The following is a 21786-nucleotide window of genomic DNA, read 5'->3' on the forward strand; positions in this document are numbered from 1 at the left end:
CCAGAGCAACCTTAGGAAAATACTGACACAAATTAAACAATGAGTATTTAATACCTGAGGTCGTGGTCGAAGCTGGCTGCCTCACTGCTTTGTTGGTATGCCATGTCCAGCTCTCATTGATCATCGATTACCTACTTCTGCACGTGTGAGGTGCACTTAGCCTAGCTCAAGTCTCAGAACGTACATAAGGACTTTCCCTTGAGATTTTTCCAAGTGGAAGAATGTCCAATTCCACTTTGTTAGAACCCAGTACCTAAAATGTACAGGATAAACACTCATTCCTGGTTGTACGGGGCCACAGAGCTGTACATCAGGCATCTTTTTCCAGATGCTGAGGGCAGAGGTTTCCTCTGGCGCCCACATCCCTACTAAGCAGCCACTGTTTGCTTCTTCTAAGGCTCTCACTGCTGCTTTAAGGTAGATCACTTACACTGAAGTTTGTCTTCTTTGCCAGGCAGTAGTATAAAACATAGAGGGAGAGGAGTTGGGTGGAGGGAACCTCAAAAGCTTCTTGCATCATGATCTCAAAAACCACGGATAAAGCATCTGGAAAGAAGAACAAAGTAAAAATGAGAGGTAATTAGTTTTACGTAACATCATCAAACCTGTATTTAACTATAAACACTCTTAAAAAGTGGGGCATGATAGAAAAATAAACAGAATTAAGAAGTTAAGAAATGTGGCCTCTGGTCCTAGTTCTTCCATAAACTAGGTCTTTCCCAAGTCTGCAGCTTCTACTGTACACACTACTATGTACTGAATCAGGTGCTATTCTATCACTGTCCTCAAGGATGTCAAATAAACCACTCAATTTCTCATTATTATCTTCATGATGTTAAAATACCATTTGTCCCACATACATCACAAGACTGTTGACAGTCCAACAAAATAATACATATGAAAATGCCTCATAAACTGTGAAGCAAATTTAAGGCATCATGTCCATCAGCTGGAAGAGCTAAGACATACAGAAAGGAGGCAAATATATTTTCCAGGTCACCCTGACAAGTAGAGAGGGGGCTCGGCTGACTGCCCCACTGTATATTCTGGAATTTTCTCCCTGTTTGGGCAAAAGAGAACAAATGCTAGAGACAATTCTAAATCCCAGGTATTATTTCAAAGACAGAAAACTGATGACTACAAAAAGGACAATCAGGCTCAATTTAAAAGAACTGAAAGAATGGAAAGGAAATGCTTATTCATAAGTTATAATTCTGTGAGTGTAACATAGAAGATATTTGTTTTCACATGAATGCTGATCATAGGAGACCAGACCTTGAGCAAGGTCTAATTTATTTTCCCTCAATATTTCACAATATAGGCAGAAGGCAAGAAAATCAAATTCAAACAATTTCTTTCCCTTAGTATTCGTTGTTAAATCAGAGAATGTTAATATTGGTTTAAAATACGGTGCCTGCACATAACACAGGCACAACAAATGTTTTTGAATAACTGACTGAGCTGCTCTGTTAAGCGATTTTTGCATATACTCATAATTATAAGAGTTAGCACTGATCTGCAGCTGTTGCTAGCCAGCTGGTTTTGTGTGTGTTGTCATGGTTCTACATGAGGCCACAGGCAAGAATTTCTATATTTTTTTTGCAGACGGGGAAACTGAGATAGACAGGCAGACCAGGGAGGAGGCACCCAGTAAGTCAGTAGCAAAATAAGAACCTGGAAGAGATTAAACAAACAACACTCCCACCTCACCAACAAACCGATATTTTAAAAGAACACAGTTAAAGTTACAAATCCAGCTTAAAAAAAATCTGTTTTGCCAACTGTTCAATACTGAATCCAAAATTACATATGAAAAATAAATCAAATTTATTTTATCTCTAATTTATATTCATTTCAGTCAGCTTGGGAAGGGAAATTAGGTTGATCTGTATAAGTAACTTCCTTTTCCTCCATAATGATTTATATACTTTGATATTTCCTATTTTAGCCATAAAAAATATAACATTTTCTAAATTTTGCCATAAACAATAATAATCTTCGTCAAAACTTTATTTTAAAAAATCCTCAATATTATTTACTCTGAATTTAGAAGGAAAAAAAAGAAAAAAACCAAACCCAAAACGCCTTTTACCCTTCCAACATTACCTTTAAAGAGAGAAGGGAGAAAACTGCTACTACATAATTTTCCAGTGATAGAGTAATAAGGATTCTTAAATCTGATGTTCACAGAGAACAGACGATGAAACATGCAAAAGCTAATTATCTTTTAGTTGAATTCAGGAAGTCCATGTTTAAAATGGACAAGGGATAATGAGCATTTCAAAAAATAATGCACAGCAAATATTTTCAGGCAGTCAACAACTGCAAGCCTTATGAGAGAGAAGATAAAGCAGAGACCTGGAGAAGAGAAAGGAGAGACGTCCCCGGTCCCCAGGTCCCCAGCCTAATCACTGAGTCCAGGCAGCGACGCGATGGAAAAGGCTGAGGGTGCTGGTGTGCAGGGACAAGAGGATGTAACCCAATGACAGGAATCACAGGTGTCATAGAAGCATAAGTGACCACCAGCCCATATCCACATTCCTGAGGTAGTGACTATGCTAACACGGGCATGGCTCCTCAGAACCAAGCCTGAGGATGAAATGATGGAAGGGGAAGCCAGTGTGTGTCTTTACACAACGGCACGGCCTCCTCTTTCCTTCTTCACTGTCTGCGTAGCTGCAAGCACAAGCGTGCTGAACTACCCTTCGCTGTCCACTGGAGACTGGCAGGGCTCCACCAGACTGCTCTGTAGGGTCTGCCACATCCCCATCTTTCCTTGGCCTCCCTTATTGTAGCTGAAAGTAAGAGCCACTTTAAATTAATTCCATGGGGTCAGAGGATTTTGGGGGTAAAGAGATCTCAGAGTTCACCAATGCACTTACTTTAGAGATGGGGAAACAAAAGCCTAGGGAGATGAAATGACTTTCCTTCATAGCGAGTGTACTACTCTCTCCAGTGTTTAAGATTTTTTTTTTTTTTTAAACATCTTTATTGAAGTATAATTGCTTTACAATGGTGTGCTAGCTTCTGCTTTACAACAAAGTGAATCAGTTACACATATACATATGTTGCCATATCTCTTCCCTCTTGCATCTCCCTCCCTCCCACCCTCCCTATCCCACCCCTCTAGGTGGTCACAAAGCACCGAGCTGATCTCCCTGTGCTATGCGGCTGCTTCCCACTAGTTATCTATTTTACATTTGGTAGTGTATATATGTCCATGACACTCTCTCACCCTGTCACATCTCACCCCTCCCCCTCCCCATATCCTCAAGTCCATTCTCTAGTAGGTCTGTGTCTTTATTCCCATCTTGCCACTAGGTTCTTCATGACCTCTTTTTTTTTTTTTTTCCCTTAGATTCCATATATATGTGTTAGCATACTGTATTTGTTTTTCTCTTTCTGACTTACTTCACTCTGTATGACAGACTCTAACTCCATCCACCTCATTACAAACACCTCCATTTCATTTCTTTTTATGGCTGAGTAATATTCCATTGTATATATGTGCCACATCTTCTTTATCCATTCATCCGATGATGGACACCTAGGTTGCTTCCATGTCCTGGCTATTGTAAACAGAGCTGCAATGAATATTTTGGTACATGACTCTTTCTGAATTATGGTTTTCTCAGGGTATATGCCCAGTAGTGGGATTGCTGGGTCATATGGTAGTTCTATTTTTAGTTTTTTAAGGAACCTCCATACTGTTCTCCATAGTGGCTGTATCAATTTACATTCCCACCAACAGTGCAAGAGTGTTCCCTTTTCTCCACACCCTCTCCAGCATTTATTGTTTCTAGATTTTTTGATGATGGCCATTCTGACCGGTGTGAGATGATACCTCATTGTAGTTTTGATTTGCATTTCTCTAATGATTAATGATGTTGAGCATTCTTTCATGTGTCTGTTGGCAATCTGTATCTCTTCTTTGGAGAAATGTCTATTTAGGTCTTCTGCCCATTTTTGGATTGGGTTGTTTGTTTTTTTGTTATTGAGCTGCATGAGCTGCTTGTAAATCTTGGAGATTAATCCTTTGTCCGTTGCTTCATTTGCAAATATTTTCTCCCATTCTGAGGGTTGTCTTTTGGTCTTGTTTATGGTTTCCTTTGCTGTGCAAAAGCTTTTAAGTTTCATTAGGTCCCATTTGTTTATTTGTGTATAAGATTTTATACTTACACACTTCACATGCTATAACAACTGTGATTTAAATAAAAGAAAGTTAGCAAATGGTGCTAAAAAAAGTCAAGCTAATAGTTGAATTAATATAATCTTAACTAGCCATGGAAACTCAGGCAAGGCTTATTGCTTAACTAAATTCATTGTCCTTTGCCCAAAGAGACATGAACAAATAAACTTGAGAAACTCAGAGGAAAAAAGACCTGAATATGATTCTCCTACCTGGCCAACTGGTGTGGTAAATCAACTACACACCTATTTCTGACTGAAAGAGTGATGTAGAGAGTCATTAAGAAATAAAAAAAGTAAAAGTGCCTACATTTACTTCCCTTTGGGAGCTGAAGATCCATTATAAATGGAACTGGGTTTGGTTTCTTACCTTTGTAATTTTCTTCCTTTATGAAATGATCCATCAGTAAATTAAATGTAAAGTTATCTGGAAAAATACCATATTGGACCTGTAATGAAAATAAAAGTAAGATAAGGGAAAAAATATTCATTTAATTCAGTTTATAATTTATGCCTATGTATTATTCAGGAAAAAACTTGCCACCGTTAGCTTTAAAATATCTGACTATCATTTTACAGCATCTGTGACGGTGAAATAGAAGCTGTGACTCACACAGCTTGGTAACTGGAACTGTTGGTGAGGGTGAGAGAGTTGTGAGTGGGTGTCTGATATAAGACAACTGACATCTGAAAAATAAAGCTCAATTCTAACACTTCATCATAACTAAAAAAAAACCCCAAACCAAACCAAGACAATAAAAAACCACCGTACTCCACTGGTTCAGTGATTCTTTTCAGAAGGTACGAATATCAATGCAAAAATGGACTCCCATGAGAAAGCACACATTATCACATTATGCAGCATTTTCTGGTCCTTAGAGTGCTTTTTCTCCAACTTTATTAAGATATAATTGACATACAACATTGTGTAATTTTAAGGTGTACAACAGGATAATTTAACACACATATATATTGCAAAATGATTACTACAATAAGGCTAGTTAACACATTCATTGCCTCACATAATTACCATTTTTTTGGTGGTGGTAGTGGTGAGAACATTTAAGATCTACTTTCCTGGCAACTTTCAAGTATACAATACAGTACTGTTAACTACAGTCACCGTGCTGTACATTAGATCCTCAGAACTTACTCATCTTACAACTGGAAGTTTGTATCCTTTGACCAACATCTCCCCATTTCTCCCGCCCTCCCAGTCCCTGGCATCCATTATTCTACACTGTTTCTATGAGTTCCGCTTTTTTAGATTTCACATATAAGTGAGATCATGAGGTATTTGTCTTTCTTTGAGTGACTTATTTTACTGAGCATAATGCCCTTAAGGTTTGTCCATGTAGTCTCAAATGACAGGATCTCCTTTTTTATGGCTAACTATTCCATTGTATGTATATGTTCATATACACACCCCACATCTTCTTTAGCCATTCATCTGTAAATGGACATTTAGGTTGTTTCCATGGCTTGGCTATTGTGAATAGTGCTGCAATGAACATGGGGGTGCAGGTATCTCTTTGAGATAGTCATTTCATCTCCTTTGGATTTATACCCAGAAGTGGAATTGCTGGATCAAATTATAGTTCTATTTTTAACTTCTTGAGGGACCTTCATACTGTTTCCCACACTGGCTGTACCAATTTACATTCCTGCCGACAATGCACAAGGGATCCCTTTTTGCCACATTCTTGTCAGCATCTGTTATCTCTTGTCTCTTAGACTAGTTTTTAAAGACCCAAGAAGCCTGAAGTTGCCGTGGCTCCTGTGTGACTTGCACACACAATCAAGTCTGACTACTAATGGTCTAGGCTGTGGTCATGTGTCTGTTTTAAATCCTTACTTCAGTAAGCTCATCCCCCCCGCCCCCCGTCAACCACCAGAAACACCTGAGGAATTCTTTTTTTTCCAATTATACCTATCCCCTTAGAAATTCTGATAACCCTAAACCCCAGTTGCAAATCACTGCTGAACTGAGTCACTATTACCAGCAGGCTGTACAGAATGCCTCAGATGTGCCGCAATGGAAAAAAAGTTTAGAATCCGTTGCTTTAAAGGTTGTAGCTCATGGGCAGTGTTTAAATTCATCAAAGCAGTCAACCAAATCTGCACTAATCCCTAAGGCAGGGTAAAAACAAAATATCTTAGAATGATAAATCATTAAAGCTGGAAGGAACCTTAGAAATCAACTGGTCAGTGATTCTCAACACTGACTGCAAATGAGAATCAGCTTGGGAGCTTTAAAAAGACACCAATGAGGTATGAAAAGGCAGAGCACAGAGGATTTTAAGGGCAGTGAAACTAGTCTGTATGATACTACAATGGTAGATACACGTCATTATACATTGTTTAAACCCATAGAATGTACATCAAGAGTGAACCCTAATGTAAACTACGGACTTTGGGCGATTATGTGTCAATGTAGGTTCATCAGTTGTAACAAATGGCTCACTCGGGAGGCTGTGCACGTGTGGGGACAGGGAACATGTGGGAAATCTCTGTACCTTCTGCTCAATTTTATTGTGAACCCAAAATTGCTCCAAAAAAATAAAATCTATTTTTTAAAAAAACAATTAAAAAAATACCAATGCCTGGGCTCCAGAAATATCAATTAAATTAGAATCTTGGGGGTGGAGAAAAGCATCTATAATTTTTAAAAGCTTCTTGTGTGATTCTAACAGGCAGCCAGGGTTGGAAATCACTGATTTAGTGTAACTCACTTGACTTAAGAGTTGAAAAAACTAAGACCTAGAAGAATAAAACTATTATTTGCCTGAAGTTATGAGCAATTGGTAGAATTTATGAGGTTATAGCTTGGGTCTTCTGACTCCTTGTCTGGTGTTCTTTCCACTAAAAGACTAGTAAGAGCAGAAAGTGAGATAGACATTTTTTGTCTTTCCAGAACTTCTTGTTTTGTTTTCATAGGAATCTTCTTCTTTGAGTATGTCTGTGTCATTAAAGTCTGAACTGAAGAGCAAGATTTAATCCATTCCTTCCCCTGGGGCCTAATATTAGATTTATCAGTGAACCTGCTTATCTACTTTATTAAATTATAAGCTTTCCGAGGGAAAGGATAGGACATTGCTCATTTTTGGGGACAATGCCATACCCAACGCAACATCTCAAACACAAACTATCTGAAATGTATATTAAGTTAAATGAGGCCCAAGTCATGGGAACAAGAACTCCCAAAAACAAAATTAGTATTTCTTTTTGAGGTCTACCATAGAAGGTCCAGTGACACTATAGAAATAATACATTTCCACAGAAATATTGTTATAGTCTTGTTAAGGGTCAAACTAGGATTGTAGTTTGAGACTCACAATAATAACATTCTAAACTTTTGCTTATTTTGTATTTATTTCGTACTATGAAGGGAATGAAGACTCAACCCTTGGGTAGAATATAATATGCAGAAAGACCCTAATCATAGGGGCTCTGGGGCTTGAGGGGAGGAGTCAGGGACTTAGGAAGACATGTTTTGAATAACCTAGGAATCTTCTTAAAAATGTGTAAGATGATCTGAATGCTCTGGAGATCACACTCCAGCAAAATGGTCATGTCTTTTTCTCTCAACTTCACCAAAGGGAACTAGGCAAAAAATCCAAGACTTAGGGATCAAGAATGAAATGACCACCAACAAAGTTCTTGTGATTGGATTACCTTTTGCTTTTACCACTCCATTTTTAAGTCACTGTGCTTGGAAAAGCCGCAGCTACCGGAATGTTTATTTTTAATGTGTTGGTTAATTTATACCAGCTCCATTCTAAAAAGATTTTCTGAGGGCAAATAAATTTAAAAGTTACTTCTTGTACTATTCTCTGCTGTTCTGTAATGGTACAAACACCACATCACCTAAACTCAGGAGAATAAGCTGCAAATGCCAAGAAACCACTCACCTTATTTACAAGGGTATATAAGGCTTTGTCTTGGGCACCGTATTTTAGACACTGCCTAATCCAGGTGTGGATAGTCCAATCTCTCAGGTACCAGCAGTTGGGGCTGTGTCGAAATCTAAATAAAGCATAAGAAGAGAGAAAACTGGGGTTAACTCTTAAATGTCAATGCCAAAATTCCTCTTCCATCAGCAGGTCCTGATGTACAGTCAATGTGATCATAAAAGTCATAAAGACCAACAGTTGATAAAAGCTTGAGGGTAAAACTCATTCACTATAAAGTCTGAAATGGGAAAAAGAAGGCAAAATAATAATAAACAAAAAGAGTATAAAAATTTTGTTCCTTATTTATACCCCCAATTCAATACCTTGTTTTAACATGAGATTTACAAAAATGATTTCAGGAATATGCTCTTCTAACCATGGTGTTACATAAATACACATTTCATTAGAAGACAGATGTGGAAGCTTATACTTTAGAAGTTTAAAATAAAACAGATGAAGCAAAAATGAAAACTAGGATAGCATAACAATTCTAGAGGAAAATCAGCTTTGAGTTATATTGCTATTTCTTGTGGCACTTAGGAGAGATTAGGACACTCTTCAGTGAACTGAAAGAAAACAAAAAAGAAAAAAAAAATGAGCAAAATTTAGCATTCAGGCCCTCCAGGATCCGTGATCACGCTTTCTCACAGCTCTATTCCAGCGCTTCAGTCTATCTCCTCTTGCTTCCTACTGTTCCCCGCATGGTTTTAAAAGGCCTAAGCAGTCCAAGCTGAGGTGTATAATAGTACCAGTATTCCCACAAAAGAATGGAACTTGGAAAGGAATTCGAATGCTGCTCTTGCCTTGAGTTGGCACACACTGGTTGGAGCGGCTTCTCCTTGCTCTTGGGGGTCTGTGCCACAGGGCTGAGTGAGAGGGGAGACCTCTCACTCAGGTGAGAGGTGTGAGGGTGTGAGGAGACCTCTGTTTATCTGTTTTGATCGGGACGGTTCCTCAAACATCATCTCGTGTCAGCTGAAGTCCCCACTTTGACCATTCAGGAGGCAAGTCAATCCCTGGACCCCACAAAATTCAAACAGTTTTCTTAAAAACAAAAGGCAAGACAAAAACTTAAAGTGAAAGAATTTTGTGCCATATTTGAGAATTGGGGCTAGAGGCTAATACTGGTGTTTTTCAAAGGCTGGTTATTCAATCTGCCACCTGCTATTTCCTGCCATCTGGCATTGGGATAGTTTCCTGCTGAACAGGTTCTCTGCCAAAGTAAAAGCTGAGAAAAAGAGAGCAAGTGAGAAGTAGTATTTAATTTAGGCTATTTATTAGTGATCTGGTGAGAGATTTGACAAAAATAAGATCTGAAGATGTTTTATGGATTTGAAGTCATCTAGCTCTGTCCAGTTTTTTGACTGCCTTAGATTTGGCTGGAAAATGTCTCTCTCACTCTTTCTTTACAGAATTAACCCCTTTAGATAAAAGCAGAAGGATAGAAATATGTCAAATTATGTTTAAGATGAGAGTGACCTAGCCAGAGAAAGCCATCGTATAAGTGCCCTAGATAGTAGTTTTAATGAGATCCTCTGCATAGAAATGAAACAAACTATATCTTTTAGTACTTCATGCTTTCCCTCACATTTTAAAATCAACAGTTGAGCAACTTGAGCATCACTCCTTGTTACTCTGAAAAATCTGAGATTTAAAGTGTAATGGCCAATTAACAGCTAATTTTATTTAAAAAAAAAAAAAAAAAAAAGTCAAGTGAAATACCAGGCGTACTGCCTAAAGATGGTGATGCTTTCTCGCTAGCCTGTAGGCTCCCTGGGCAGTAAGTAGGGGCAGTGACTGCCTTGCTCCACACTGATTCCTCAGTGCCTGACACAATTTGTGGCCCACAATAGGTTTTTGACAAATAAAAAAAGAGCTTTAATGAACACGTATTAAATGCAATAATGTATTGATCATTATGTTAACGTCTATGGTATACTGTAGAATTGTAAATTCCCTGTTTGGGGTATTTATAATCTCATTACAAAAATAAGGTATATAAACCAGTTTAACAATAACACGGGGGCAGGGGGCATGATAAATACTAAAAATGCAAAGGGCACTGCTAGATGCTAGAGGTATTTTTGGTAGTAGTGGCTGTTAGGTTTAGTGTATTTTTCCTTTGAAAACAAACAAACAAAACAAAACAAAAAATGTCAATTATCTCCTTTACCCACGATTATTTAAATCTTATCTTCTGCTTTAGGATGTCTCCAATGACCATTAAAGTTATTACTTTTCTTTTTGATGGACTTTAAAATAAGAGCACCATGACCACATCCAACCAAACACCCTTTTCTCTTATTCACAATTAGCAGACCAGTTTTAGGCTTTGAAAAAGAGGAACAAAGATTGATAGGATCTAGTTATAGACCTTCAAAGCGCAAATGAAAATTTGTTTAAAGCCATTTGCTAACCTTCTGAGGCTAATTTTAACACACAGATGAACAGAAAAGTCTTTTCTTCTCAAATCTTTCCTTATCACCTTTTATTTCTTAGAAGCCTAAAGGGAAAGTAACTCAAGACTTCACACAACTAATATAATCATCTGCATGGCTGTCCTTTGAAAGATGTGTCAACAGACTCACATGGGTCTTTACTAAGTTCACTCCCTCTCCCATCCTGGAACAGGGCTACTTGGTGTGATCTCTGCTCTGTAAGACCTAATAATCCAGATACACAACCATGACTAGGACATTTTCAACTAAGTGACAATATTAAATCAATTTAGGAATAAGAGGCAAACACACATATATTATGAAATATGTTGCTCAAAGTGCAATTCTTGCATTTCCTAGCCAGGCAACAAACAAACTCCTTTTTAAGCCCTCATCAGCATTAAAAAAAAAAAAAAAAAAAATTAGCACACAACTTACATGAATAACTATCTAGAATATAAACCACTCAAAACATTGGAATAGTAGGGTCCAACTTTGGATGTTGAGTTTAAGAATTCTCTGTCAGTGGCTTTTTAAGCAGTTCAGACAGAAAAACTCGGGCCCTTTTCAGAACAGCCAGTGGAAATATGACAGGCAGGTAAGTCTCTGGAATGGGTACTCGCCTGGAACGATTCTGCAAACTGCTGGACCAGCATTCTCCCTTTTTAGCCAAGAGAAAGGCAAAGAGACAAGAACACAACTAACACATTGATTTTCCAAATTGCCTGCAAACAGACTGGCTTTTGTTCTTGCCTACATCTGACCACCAGCCCGGCAGATTACAGGCAGCTACTGTAGGAGTCCCCTCTGTGCCCCATGCCATCAGCTGTTTGCTCACCTCGACAGAAGCTTTATTATTGTCCAGGCCAGCAGGCTGCCAAGCTAGGCAAACCGTGTGAGTGTGGAAAAGATAAACAAATGCAACCCAAATAACCCCAACAATGCTTGTGCTCATGAAGGCAAGAGACATTCTGAGCTTCCCGCTTATAAAACAGAAGCAAACTTGACAACAATCCTAAGGACATGAGTATTTTCTTGGAAGGAAGGAGGGGCACAAGAAGGAGAAGGAGAGAATGAAGTGTGCTCTTAAGCTCCGGCTTTACTAGTTCCCAAAGCTGGTACCCTGTGGCTGAAGATAACTCTGTCCACAGTGCTAAGTGGGTTCCCAGGTGAAGACGGAACTTGTCCAGGCAAGTCAAACGGCAGGAACTGAGAAGCTTCCTCTCCTCAAAAATCAGGTTACATTCCAGGCTTTTCAGGGCATTCACCAGCACTACTGTTCATTCAAGACTGATGTCACCAGGAAGGAAGGAGAGCAGAATCACAGGATGCATGACATGGGGAAAAAGTCTTTGATACCTTTGAGATATCTTAGAAGGGAAGAGCAGTTATATAAAGGAAGTCAAGAGTGAAAAGTAAAACACCAGAGACTTACTATGATTACATAGGAGGTACTTCATTGTGTGTAGAAGTCACATGGGATTTCCTATTCGTGACCAATTTCATCGTTGCATTAAAAAAAAAAAAAAAAAAAAAGCGATATAGCCTTTTTTCCATGGGTTCAACCAAAGGTTACTGTTGAAGGCAAAAGTGGTGATGCTCCTCAGCTATTTCAGTATCACAAATAAAAGCGCTCCTGACTGAGCAGGGCTAATGCACAGATGCCAGAGCCTGGAGCTCAGCGGCTCCACCATTTAGCTGCAGCGCTGGCTCTTCCATATGAATGAGCAAGCTTTCCACAACATTTATCTGATTATGAGAGCCACCATCCTTAAACACACACATGCAGCTTTCCCTCCTCCCAAGTGAATTCTGTATCCTGTAGCAACAGGCTTTACAGATGGAAACCTCAGCCCCCGAGTTGGGTAGACACGGAGATGGGTGAGGGGGCTGGGGTAAAAGGAGGACAGGAAGAGTGCCAAGAAGAAAACACAGCTGGCTTCAGAGTCTGTAGTGCGGACGGGGAGCCTTATCAATGAAGCAAAGTGGGCACTTATTGAAAGGTTTGAGCGCTTCCCTGAACTAGAACCAAAGAGCAAGAGGGTGTCAGGTGATTATTCAAACCAGAATCTGATTCAGTCATGGCTACGCACTTTCTTATTCTACAAGGATAATTACTTTCTTTTGCATCCTGCTGGAAATTCTGCTTTCATCAATTATTAGTTGCCCCCAACTACCACAAATAAAACCAAGTTCTGATGCAATAATTTTCTAATGACTATTATATCTTTGTCAAGTTTTTGAAAAAGGGGGCTAATATAGGAGTCTAATATAGGAACTGATAATAAAGACATCAGTATTCTAGATTAAAACCACTTTCTTGCTTGAGATCCCAGATTCTTACTTTTATAGGGGAACTTCAGGTCATTTTAACTTTTTAAAAAAATTTATTTATTTTATTTTATTTATTTATTGGCTGCATTGGGTCTTCATTGCTGAGCACAGGCTTTCTCTAGTTGTGGTGAGCGGGGGCTACTCTTCGTTGCGGTGCACGGGCTTCTCATTGCGGTGGCTTCTCTTGTTGCCGGAGCACGGGCTCTAGAGCGCAGCCTCAGTAGTTGCGGCGCACGGGCTTAGTTGCTCCGCGGCATGTGAGATCTTCCCAGACCAGGGCTCGAACCCATGTCCCCTGCCTTGGCAGGCAGACTCTTAACCACTGCGCCACCAAGGAAGCCCAAGGTAATTTTAACTTTTCAACAAATATGTCCTGAGTGTGCACTAAGTGATGCACCAAGAGCAAGAATCCCCTCCTTTTAAAACATTGCCCTCGCAAATGCCCAAGTTTGGGCTTGTACATTTCCAATGAATTCATTATCTACCTCTTAGGCAGATAAAAATGTCTTTTTTTTTTTTTAAAGTTCTACTGTTTTTTTCTTTTTTAAAAAGCAGGTTTACAAAGATATAACATACAAACAGTAAAATTCACACTTTTCAGTGAATTTGTCTGTGAATTTTGACAAATGCATCCAGTTGTGTAACCACCACCACAGTCAAGCTATAAGAACAGTTCTATCGGGGCTTCCCTGGTGGCGCAGTGGTTGAGAGTCTGCCTGCCAATGCAGGGGACACGGGTTCGAGCCCAGGTCTGGGAAGATCCCACATGCCGCGGAGCAACTAGGCCCGTGAGCCACAACTACTGAGCCTGCGCATCTGGAGCTTGTGCTCCGCAACAAGAGAGGCCGCGATAGTGAGAGGCGCGCGCACCGCGATGAAGAGTGGCCCCCGCTCGCCGCAACTAGAGAAAGCCCTCGCACAGAAACAAAGACCCAACACAGCCATAAATAAATAAATAAATAAATTAAAAAAAAAAAAAAAAGAACAGTTCTATCACCCCTAAAAACTCCTAATGCCTCCTTTAGAATCAACCTCTCCAGGGTTTGCTGCTTAATCTGAGCAAATTTTATACAGATAACCTCCTTGAGATTCTTTCTAACCCTAGAGTTATTAATTTTATAAGAGGAAAAGCAAATAAGGTAATAAAACTATAATTTCAGTTCATTTGTAATTTACATTCTGCCAATTTCCAAAATAGAACTTGAAAAAATTAAAATCCAGTTTACAAGTAGTTTTCTCTGAGTTCTGTACACAGCCATGAGACATTTGGTATCCCTGTTTACCATTCTAATAAGGGTAACAAGTAAGTGGATTTTTTGGTAGAGAATAACACAGGCATAGAATTTTACAAAAGTGAAGTGCTAAATAAATGCAGCATAATAACACATTTTAAAGTGAAGATGGAAAACAGAGGGACTTGCTAGATATCAAAGTCTAAATTTGTCATACCCTGGGCTTAAAAATGAGGTCGCCAGCATTTCACCTGGTATAATGAAATAACATTTCACATCCAAGAAAGTACTCTAGGAGAAATACTCCATTTTCCATATCCATTCACGGAATAGAAAACAAGCAAGGACAAGTAGGACATATATCCCCAAACTATTCTGTCTTCTCTCTGATCTGGCTATTGTTTAGCCAGATCAACATCTCTCAATATAGGGGACACATTTTTCATTCACTAAGAAAATATTTACTAAGTAGCTACCCTGTACCAGATGGTCTGTGGTCTAACCCTGCTGGTCTGCCCAGTTTCCTCTAGTTTCAAACAATCTTAAAGATGACATCTCTCCCTTCAGATACAGAAAGAAAAAACCTATAGACTGACTCTATGCTCTGCTGCTCCTTCTCTCATGGTAAATATATAAAGCACAGGAGCCAGTCAGATGAAGCCAACTGTTCTTTGTCTGAAGCCTACTATTTTTGTCAGCCTCCAAAAGGTGATGCATGTGGATAACAGGGAAGGATTATTTGCGGGGAGAACTGGAGAAGAAAAAAGTATTTACAGTGATTGCTGAGATGCCCTCCTGGCGATGGTCCTACAAGCATAAAACGTCTGTCTTTGTAGCCAACAACTGATCTGTCAGTGAAATTGCACCCGAAGTGCCTGGTGGGGCTTCTCCAGCCACTTGCAAGGTGGATACACAGGTTAGCTTCATGCCTGAGAGACGGTGGAGGGCAAGGTGAGGCTAAAGGAAGAGGGCCTTCAGCTCAGGACAGCAGGAAGCTGAGAAAAACTGGATTTTGGAACCAGTCCTATTTATAAAAACACATAGAGTTGTGGGAACTGTCTTGGGTCGGGCGGAGATAAGGGAAATATTTTTGGTTTTCAGTAGGAAATCTATGAGCCATAAATGAGCCAGTTTTAAAAAGACGCCAACATTTCCTGATGTCTTCTAAAGTTTGGGCTAGGAACTTCAGACATAATTTCTGCAAAATCATAAATAATACGATGACTAAGGCAGGAAAATCACATATATTAATTAACCAGGGGTAGGCTATATATCTGAATAGTTCTGAGGAAGGGGGAGGTGTGAAAAAGGAGGAAGCCAAAGGAATAGCATTTAGGATTTCTGGAGTATTCTAGGCTTAGTGAAGTTGTCGGGATTAAGTCTGCCACAAAAGAAATGAGCAGGCAGAGGACTGGCCCAGGGGACGAAGCACACCAGCATAAAAGCAGGGAAGAGTTAAGCTGGTGTTGAGCGGATTTATATGTGTTTTTGTGTGTGAGATTATGGATCTCTTTTGGGGTATTTTTGATGGAAGAGAAGCTCAGCACTAATCTGGATTTCTTAAGAATCAGATCTTTTTTTTTAAATAAAGAAGAAAAGCATCTCAGCGTTTTAAACATTTTGATTCTCTAACACATGGAAAAGCTGAATCTCAAAGGATTCTATTTATAGCAAAAGGTAAGACTGGATTTACTTCCAGTTATACAAGCCAAGTTCATACCTAGTTTCTATTTCTGTAACTCTACTGACTTCATTATTAAGGCTTTAAGCTCTTAAAAGGCAGGGGACAAGTTTTCTATCTTTTTGTGACCTACAACAGTAGGTGTTTGATGATTTGGCAATAGTGACTAGGCCTGCTAAGACTGTATAAATACCAATAATGTCTGTTGAAACTCATGAGTATTATTTATATTTGAAATGATAATCCACTTCCGGTTTTGAAGTCTTATCCTGCCTATAAACAGACCAAGCCAGGAGGAAATGCTACCTTTTTTGTGCAAGGCAGGAGGAGATCAGAGACGGCAGAGAATGTGAAATAATATGTGGTCATTCTGGAAAGTCACCTACTCCTCACTTCTGCCCCCTGCTGCCTCCTTCCCATCATACGTAAAAGGATACATGGATTCTGCAGTGCAATAAGTTCAGGGAACAGACAAGCTGATGGGAGAGTGAAACCAAAAACAGGAGAATAGACGATAGAGCACATGGGTTCAAAGACCTCCTCTAACAAGTTCTAAATCAAAAAACTTAGACTCCTCTCAAGATTGGAAGAGACTCTGAAAGCCATCTAGGCCAAGTAAATTGGGGATGGGGAAGGAAGAAAAGTTCATATAGAATTAGAGAATCTATAGTTTAGTGCTGGTAGGGACCTTCAATAACCACTGTTCATTAAACTGTTTATTGAGAAGTCACTACTTACCAAGCCCTGTACTGGGTGAAGTGAAATCGTCTAGTCTAATTCCTTTACTTTATGCATGAGGAATCTTGGTGTCCAATGAGATGAAATGATTTATCCAAGATAAGCCAGATAACTCCAGGACCTAAATTATAAACTAGACTGTTTACTCTTACTATTCCACCACTGCCTTTCAATTCTTTTATTTGTAAGACATCTTTAAGAAACATCTCTGCCGTTTGACAAAGGTCTCTAACCTACTAAAAACAAAGAAACAAACAAAGAAAAAAAACTCAGGCAGTGAAACAGTTTTGGAATTGCCCTGAATTAGCCGTTTGACTTTGTAGTCACTCGATCCTTGGGGTTTCAGTTCCTACAACTGTAAAATGAAAAGGTAGGATTATCTAGATCATACACTCAAATGTCTGCAGGGGCCAGTCAGTTAATATAAATGCATGAAGAATCATGTAAGACAATAGGTACAAAGCTACTTGTATTATTATCAAGCAAAGTAGCTGCCTAGTTATACTGTTTTTGAAAACATATGGTATGGGTCAAACAAAATACACTGGAACTCAACTAGACCAGACCCCTGAAACTCCTTCCAGCTCTCATGTTTAATGACTGAAGAATAATAAGCCTAATCCATTCATTAAAACATCATACATTTACACGTCTCTGTTAAACTAGAAAAATGGTAGTGATACAAATAAGAGAACAGAGACTCAAAGATAAAAGCTACCATTCAGTCCACATCTGATTCTGCTCTATTCCACTAGCCTCATTCCCCAGTCAGGTGAATATCATTTCACCCAGCTTGGGCAGTCTACATAGACTATTACGGGGACAGCAGACCTCACAAACTGGCATCTAAAATTTCAAGATGAAATGATACAATCACTAAATTAAATTCGAGGTCCTTAAAAGTAGATTTTAATTGGAGATCAAGTTTTGTAAGATAATAAAAATTTCAGCAATTGATCTCTCCCTAAGTAAAGGATTTTCTACTCAAATGAATACTTCATTGTATTCAATTTATATCTAAGAGTCAGCCATCCAAAGTAACTTTCCTATAAAACACAAATTGTTTCTGTATGTTACTACTTTCTTTTGCTCCTTAAATTATTGCTAAGCAGGCATAAACATCCAAATAGTTCACCACTATAACTTACTTATTTTTGGTATCAAACCCCTGTTAAGTGGCAATTCTTAGAGCAGAGATGGTTGAACCCTTCAAAAATGGGGGAGTGATATGGGAGTGGTCACAGGGATATTAAGAAATTACTTGCCAGTTGCTGGAACCATAAAAGGACATAAACATTTTTTGTAGCTAAAAGGGAAAGAAATTTGAAAACTGAGGATTAGATTTGTTAGTCTAACTGGTTTTCTGGAAGCTTTAATTTACCAATTACCAAAACATCCTTATTTATATATGAAGGTAAGAGAATTAAGATGTCATTTCTTTCCTGTGCTGCCAAATGGTAAAAACCAGACTGCCTACATTTAATAAGCAGCTCCTCTATTTAGCTCAAGCTAGCACCCCCATACTAAAACCAAACATTTTAATAGCTGAATATTTGAAATTGTACATCACAATATACTAAGAAAATTCTTAAGAATGACCAAATGCAACATGATAACAATCATTTAAGAAAGAATGATTACCAATTTTAAACAGGGAAGAGCTAATTCCTTAGTAATACTCCAAAAACAAAGGCCTGGGTTTGTCTGTTCTGGCTGGCAAGACTTCCATACAACCACCATGCTACAGTTAAACAAAAGCTGTTAGGCTGGCCCAGAAGGAGGGAATGAACAATTTGAAAAACATCTTTTATTGCTTAAGAAAATTTTTTAAATGTCTGAAAGTGCCAGGAGAGCTGTCTCAGTGTGACTGCAGGCAGCTTTCCAAAGTCCCTCTGCTTTTCTAAGGATGAGTCACAAGGAGAGGAGAGAGCATCTTGGCAAAGATACAGTCTTTCCTCTGGTTCCACGTTCACTCCCCCTTTTATTAAAAAAAAAAAAAAAGAAAAGCTTTGATGGATAACATTTAAATAGATTCCAGACAGGCTTAACTGAAGAAGTTTGAACACCAGGGAGGCAAAATATCATTGCAGAAGTCTCTATTGTTTGCCATTGTGAGCCACAGACACAGGGAAGCATCTCCTGCATCCTAAAAAGGGCTGCACTCATTGATCGTGTGTCAGATCGTGGCCATGTTTTGTGGGAGAGGAGAGAGAAACAAGCTATGAAAATACCTTTGCTTCCCTAGCTTCCTAAATGCCATTAGCTCATCTGCTGAACAATTACAGTGAGCTGGAAGGAGCGGGAGCCCGTCCTTTATGAATGCACATCAAGTGCAATTTCACCTGCAGTAGCTGTAGGCTATCCACGTGTACCCGGCTCCTACAATGCATGCAGCCTTCAGTGAACAGGCACGATTTTTCCTTCACTAACTTTAGGCAAAAAAACAAGGGAGCTAGTTAAAAAAAAATTTTTTTTTTTAAACAGAGAACAATTAAGGAAAAGTTGAATGTTAAACTAGAGAGAATAGTTCTGCTACTGTACCTATATGGAATCACTTATTCCAACAGAATGGAGCATGTGGTGAGGACAAAGCTGCTCTCTTCTGCATGTGATCATTCATCAGCCTACTATGAATCAGGATATTCTGCTGGATACTAAGTGAAGATAAGCAAATATACTTCTTGCCTTCAATGAGGTTAGATTGGGATTATCAAAAACCGAGTATTTTGTGAGCATCTAAAACAAGCATAGAAGGGTAATTCAGAAGCATTATAATACAATTCCTCATTTATACAACACTGATTATTTCATAACACTCTGGTACTCAATTTTCTAAAAATCAGCTCTCAGTAGAAAAGTAAATTCAATGTTTCTCTCCTCTTCCCAATAATCTTTTTTGTTTTCTTTGAATATATTTTAAAAATAAAATATTACAGATATAAAGTTGTACCTTCCTCCTCTCACTTTCCAGAGGAGGAAAGTTGGTGGCCATCACTCTCAGGCATGTTTTTATACCTTTATTACCTAGGGATGTGTCCTGTGTTGAGTACTTTAGGGTACATATGCCTTTTAACTCTGTATTCAAGGGCCTGTCTGATAGAGAACTGAGCCAAACCATAGTAATGTGTGCTTCTCCAGGGGTAGAAGGGTAGGGACAGAAACAACAAAATTTCTGCTATCTGAGACATGAGGGAGGCTAGGATGCTACTTTTCCTGTGGAAACTAATCAGCACTGTCACCAGGAACATCCCTGACAAGGTGATTGCTGCTCTGCATCTGACTGGAGCCCAGCCCTGACTCATTTACTGACTGGTTAAATCAACCTGAGAATCAGTTTTGTCATCTGTAAAATAAAGGTGATAATGCCTTTATCACTGGGTTACTATGAAAATCAAAGGAGAATTGGGTTAAGTATTTTGACAACTTTTAATCCTTTTTGGAACCAAGCAGAGTAGAAATATGCACACAAACAAGAAATATTATTGTTACGGCCTACTTGATATAGCACTTGATGGCATTCTGTCTGGTACTGCTTACTCGCTGCCTCAAGTGTGTCCTTCCTGAGGCTAAGGCCTGGGGCAGAACTGCTTTTGGTAGTAGAGAAGTAGAGACAAGATCTGGCAGCAGACGGACCTCACTTCTGTGTTATACCCCCAGGAAACTGACTCTAAAACCTCAGGATCCTGATTTGTAGAATGTGGGTAAAAGTTGTTCCCACTTGTGTGGTACAACTCTGGATTGAAATTCAGGCTGGAGAGAGAAGACGTGTGATGTGCTCAGTGCAATGGCTGCAACGGCGCTTTCAGGCAACCAGGACAGGGTTGCTGGCGGCAGCCACATGCTGAGGGCCGCCGCGTTAAATGTGAGCTCGTAGGACTACTTTTCTCCACACAGGATGTGACTTGCACGGTGCTGGGCACCTGTGCAGCAAACACCTGACTGCCACTAGCCAACAGGGATGGAACAGAAGGGGAAGGACGGTCTCAGTAAGAAAGCGAAGAGTCCCCTACCCCTCGCTCTTCTAGACGCAGTCTCAAAGGAGGTGCTGGAAGGTGAACCAGAGGAGAGAACAGAGAGGCTTTTCACAACCCCAAAGGCTCAAAGCCAGCCAGTACAGGGTGTGCCAGTCAGTCTGATGCCTGGTAGCAGGGTTTCTGATCTTATTTATCAGAAAAAAAGGTCCAAGCTCCCTTCTCCCAAAGAAGGGAGTTGGGGGGTGACCTAATGAGGAGTTAATTTACCCATTAGTGCTCTTGGGCCCTTGGACTGGTTTTCACAAGCTTGGCGACGCAGGGTTACAGCACAGTAGAGTTTATGCTTTGAGTCCTCTGTCCGCTCAGTGCCCAGCAGCCTGTGGCTGGAGCCAACAACTAAGGAGTACAGACACCTACTGAAGATACACCAAACCACTCCGAAGAGAGCTGCCAAGTACGCTTATGGCTCAGATCTGTGTGTGGGGTAGAATCTCAGAGGAAGGAAAGAGTATCTACATAGGACATGCCACCCATCTAAGCCTAGGAAATAAGGAAAAGAGCAACAAGGCAACCCATCTGCCACTAAACAAGCCACTGCCCAACCTGCAACCTTTGCTCGCTCCCACCCCCTAAGCAGCCAAGAACCCTCTTTTCCATCACTTTTCTACCATCGGGCACCCAAGAGTTTAAGGCTGAAAGCTCCCATTCCTGCCCCCAACCCAATGGTGCCATCAGCCCCTTCAGACAACTTGGACAAGGCAGCTGACGACAGCCACATGACAGTAAAGGGCCACCGAGTTAATGGGATATCTACGAAAAACACAATAGTTTTTCTCACGTTGAAAAGAACAAGTGTGGATACGTATAACTAACGACTATTAACTTGTGTTTTAGAATCCTGTGTTAAGATAGGCTCAAAAAAGGAGAGAAAGACGGGGTAAGCTGTTGCTATAGTGACCACAGAATTTGATCATTTCTAGGATTTTTCCATAATCCCATGAAACCTTAGGAAAGTCTAATTTATTAGCAATACCGGAAGTATTTGGTTGGCCAAAAAGTGCCTTCAGTTTTTAAGTAATAATTAAAAACACATTTTTCATTTTCACCAAGAACTTTATTGAACAACCATATTCACCCTTTTGTTCCACTACCTTCTGCCATTTTTTCAGGCAACTTCATAATTCCATCTTCCCAAAACTTTTTAAGAACAGATGCCTTTCACAGTCTTCCAGGGAATTGAAATTTTTT

The 21786-nt window shown here is 39.6% G+C and overlaps 1 protein-coding gene across 1 annotated transcript in view; it reads right to left on the reverse strand.

Moving 5' to 3' along the window:
• MRPS27 (mitochondrial ribosomal protein S27) overlaps positions 1–21786 on the reverse strand; it is a 90514-nt gene that overhangs the window by 11728 nt on the left and 57000 nt on the right. The window contains 3 exon segments of the mRNA XM_061187894.1: positions 431–546; positions 4559–4637; positions 8100–8214. Coding sequence (XP_061043877.1) covers positions 431–546; positions 4559–4637; positions 8100–8214 — 310 coding nt within the window.

The sequence above is a fragment of the Eubalaena glacialis genome, chromosome 4 (assembly GCF_028564815.1).
Source record: "Eubalaena glacialis isolate mEubGla1 chromosome 4, mEubGla1.1.hap2.+ XY, whole genome shotgun sequence".
Lineage (NCBI taxonomy): Eukaryota > Metazoa > Chordata > Mammalia > Artiodactyla > Balaenidae > Eubalaena > Eubalaena glacialis.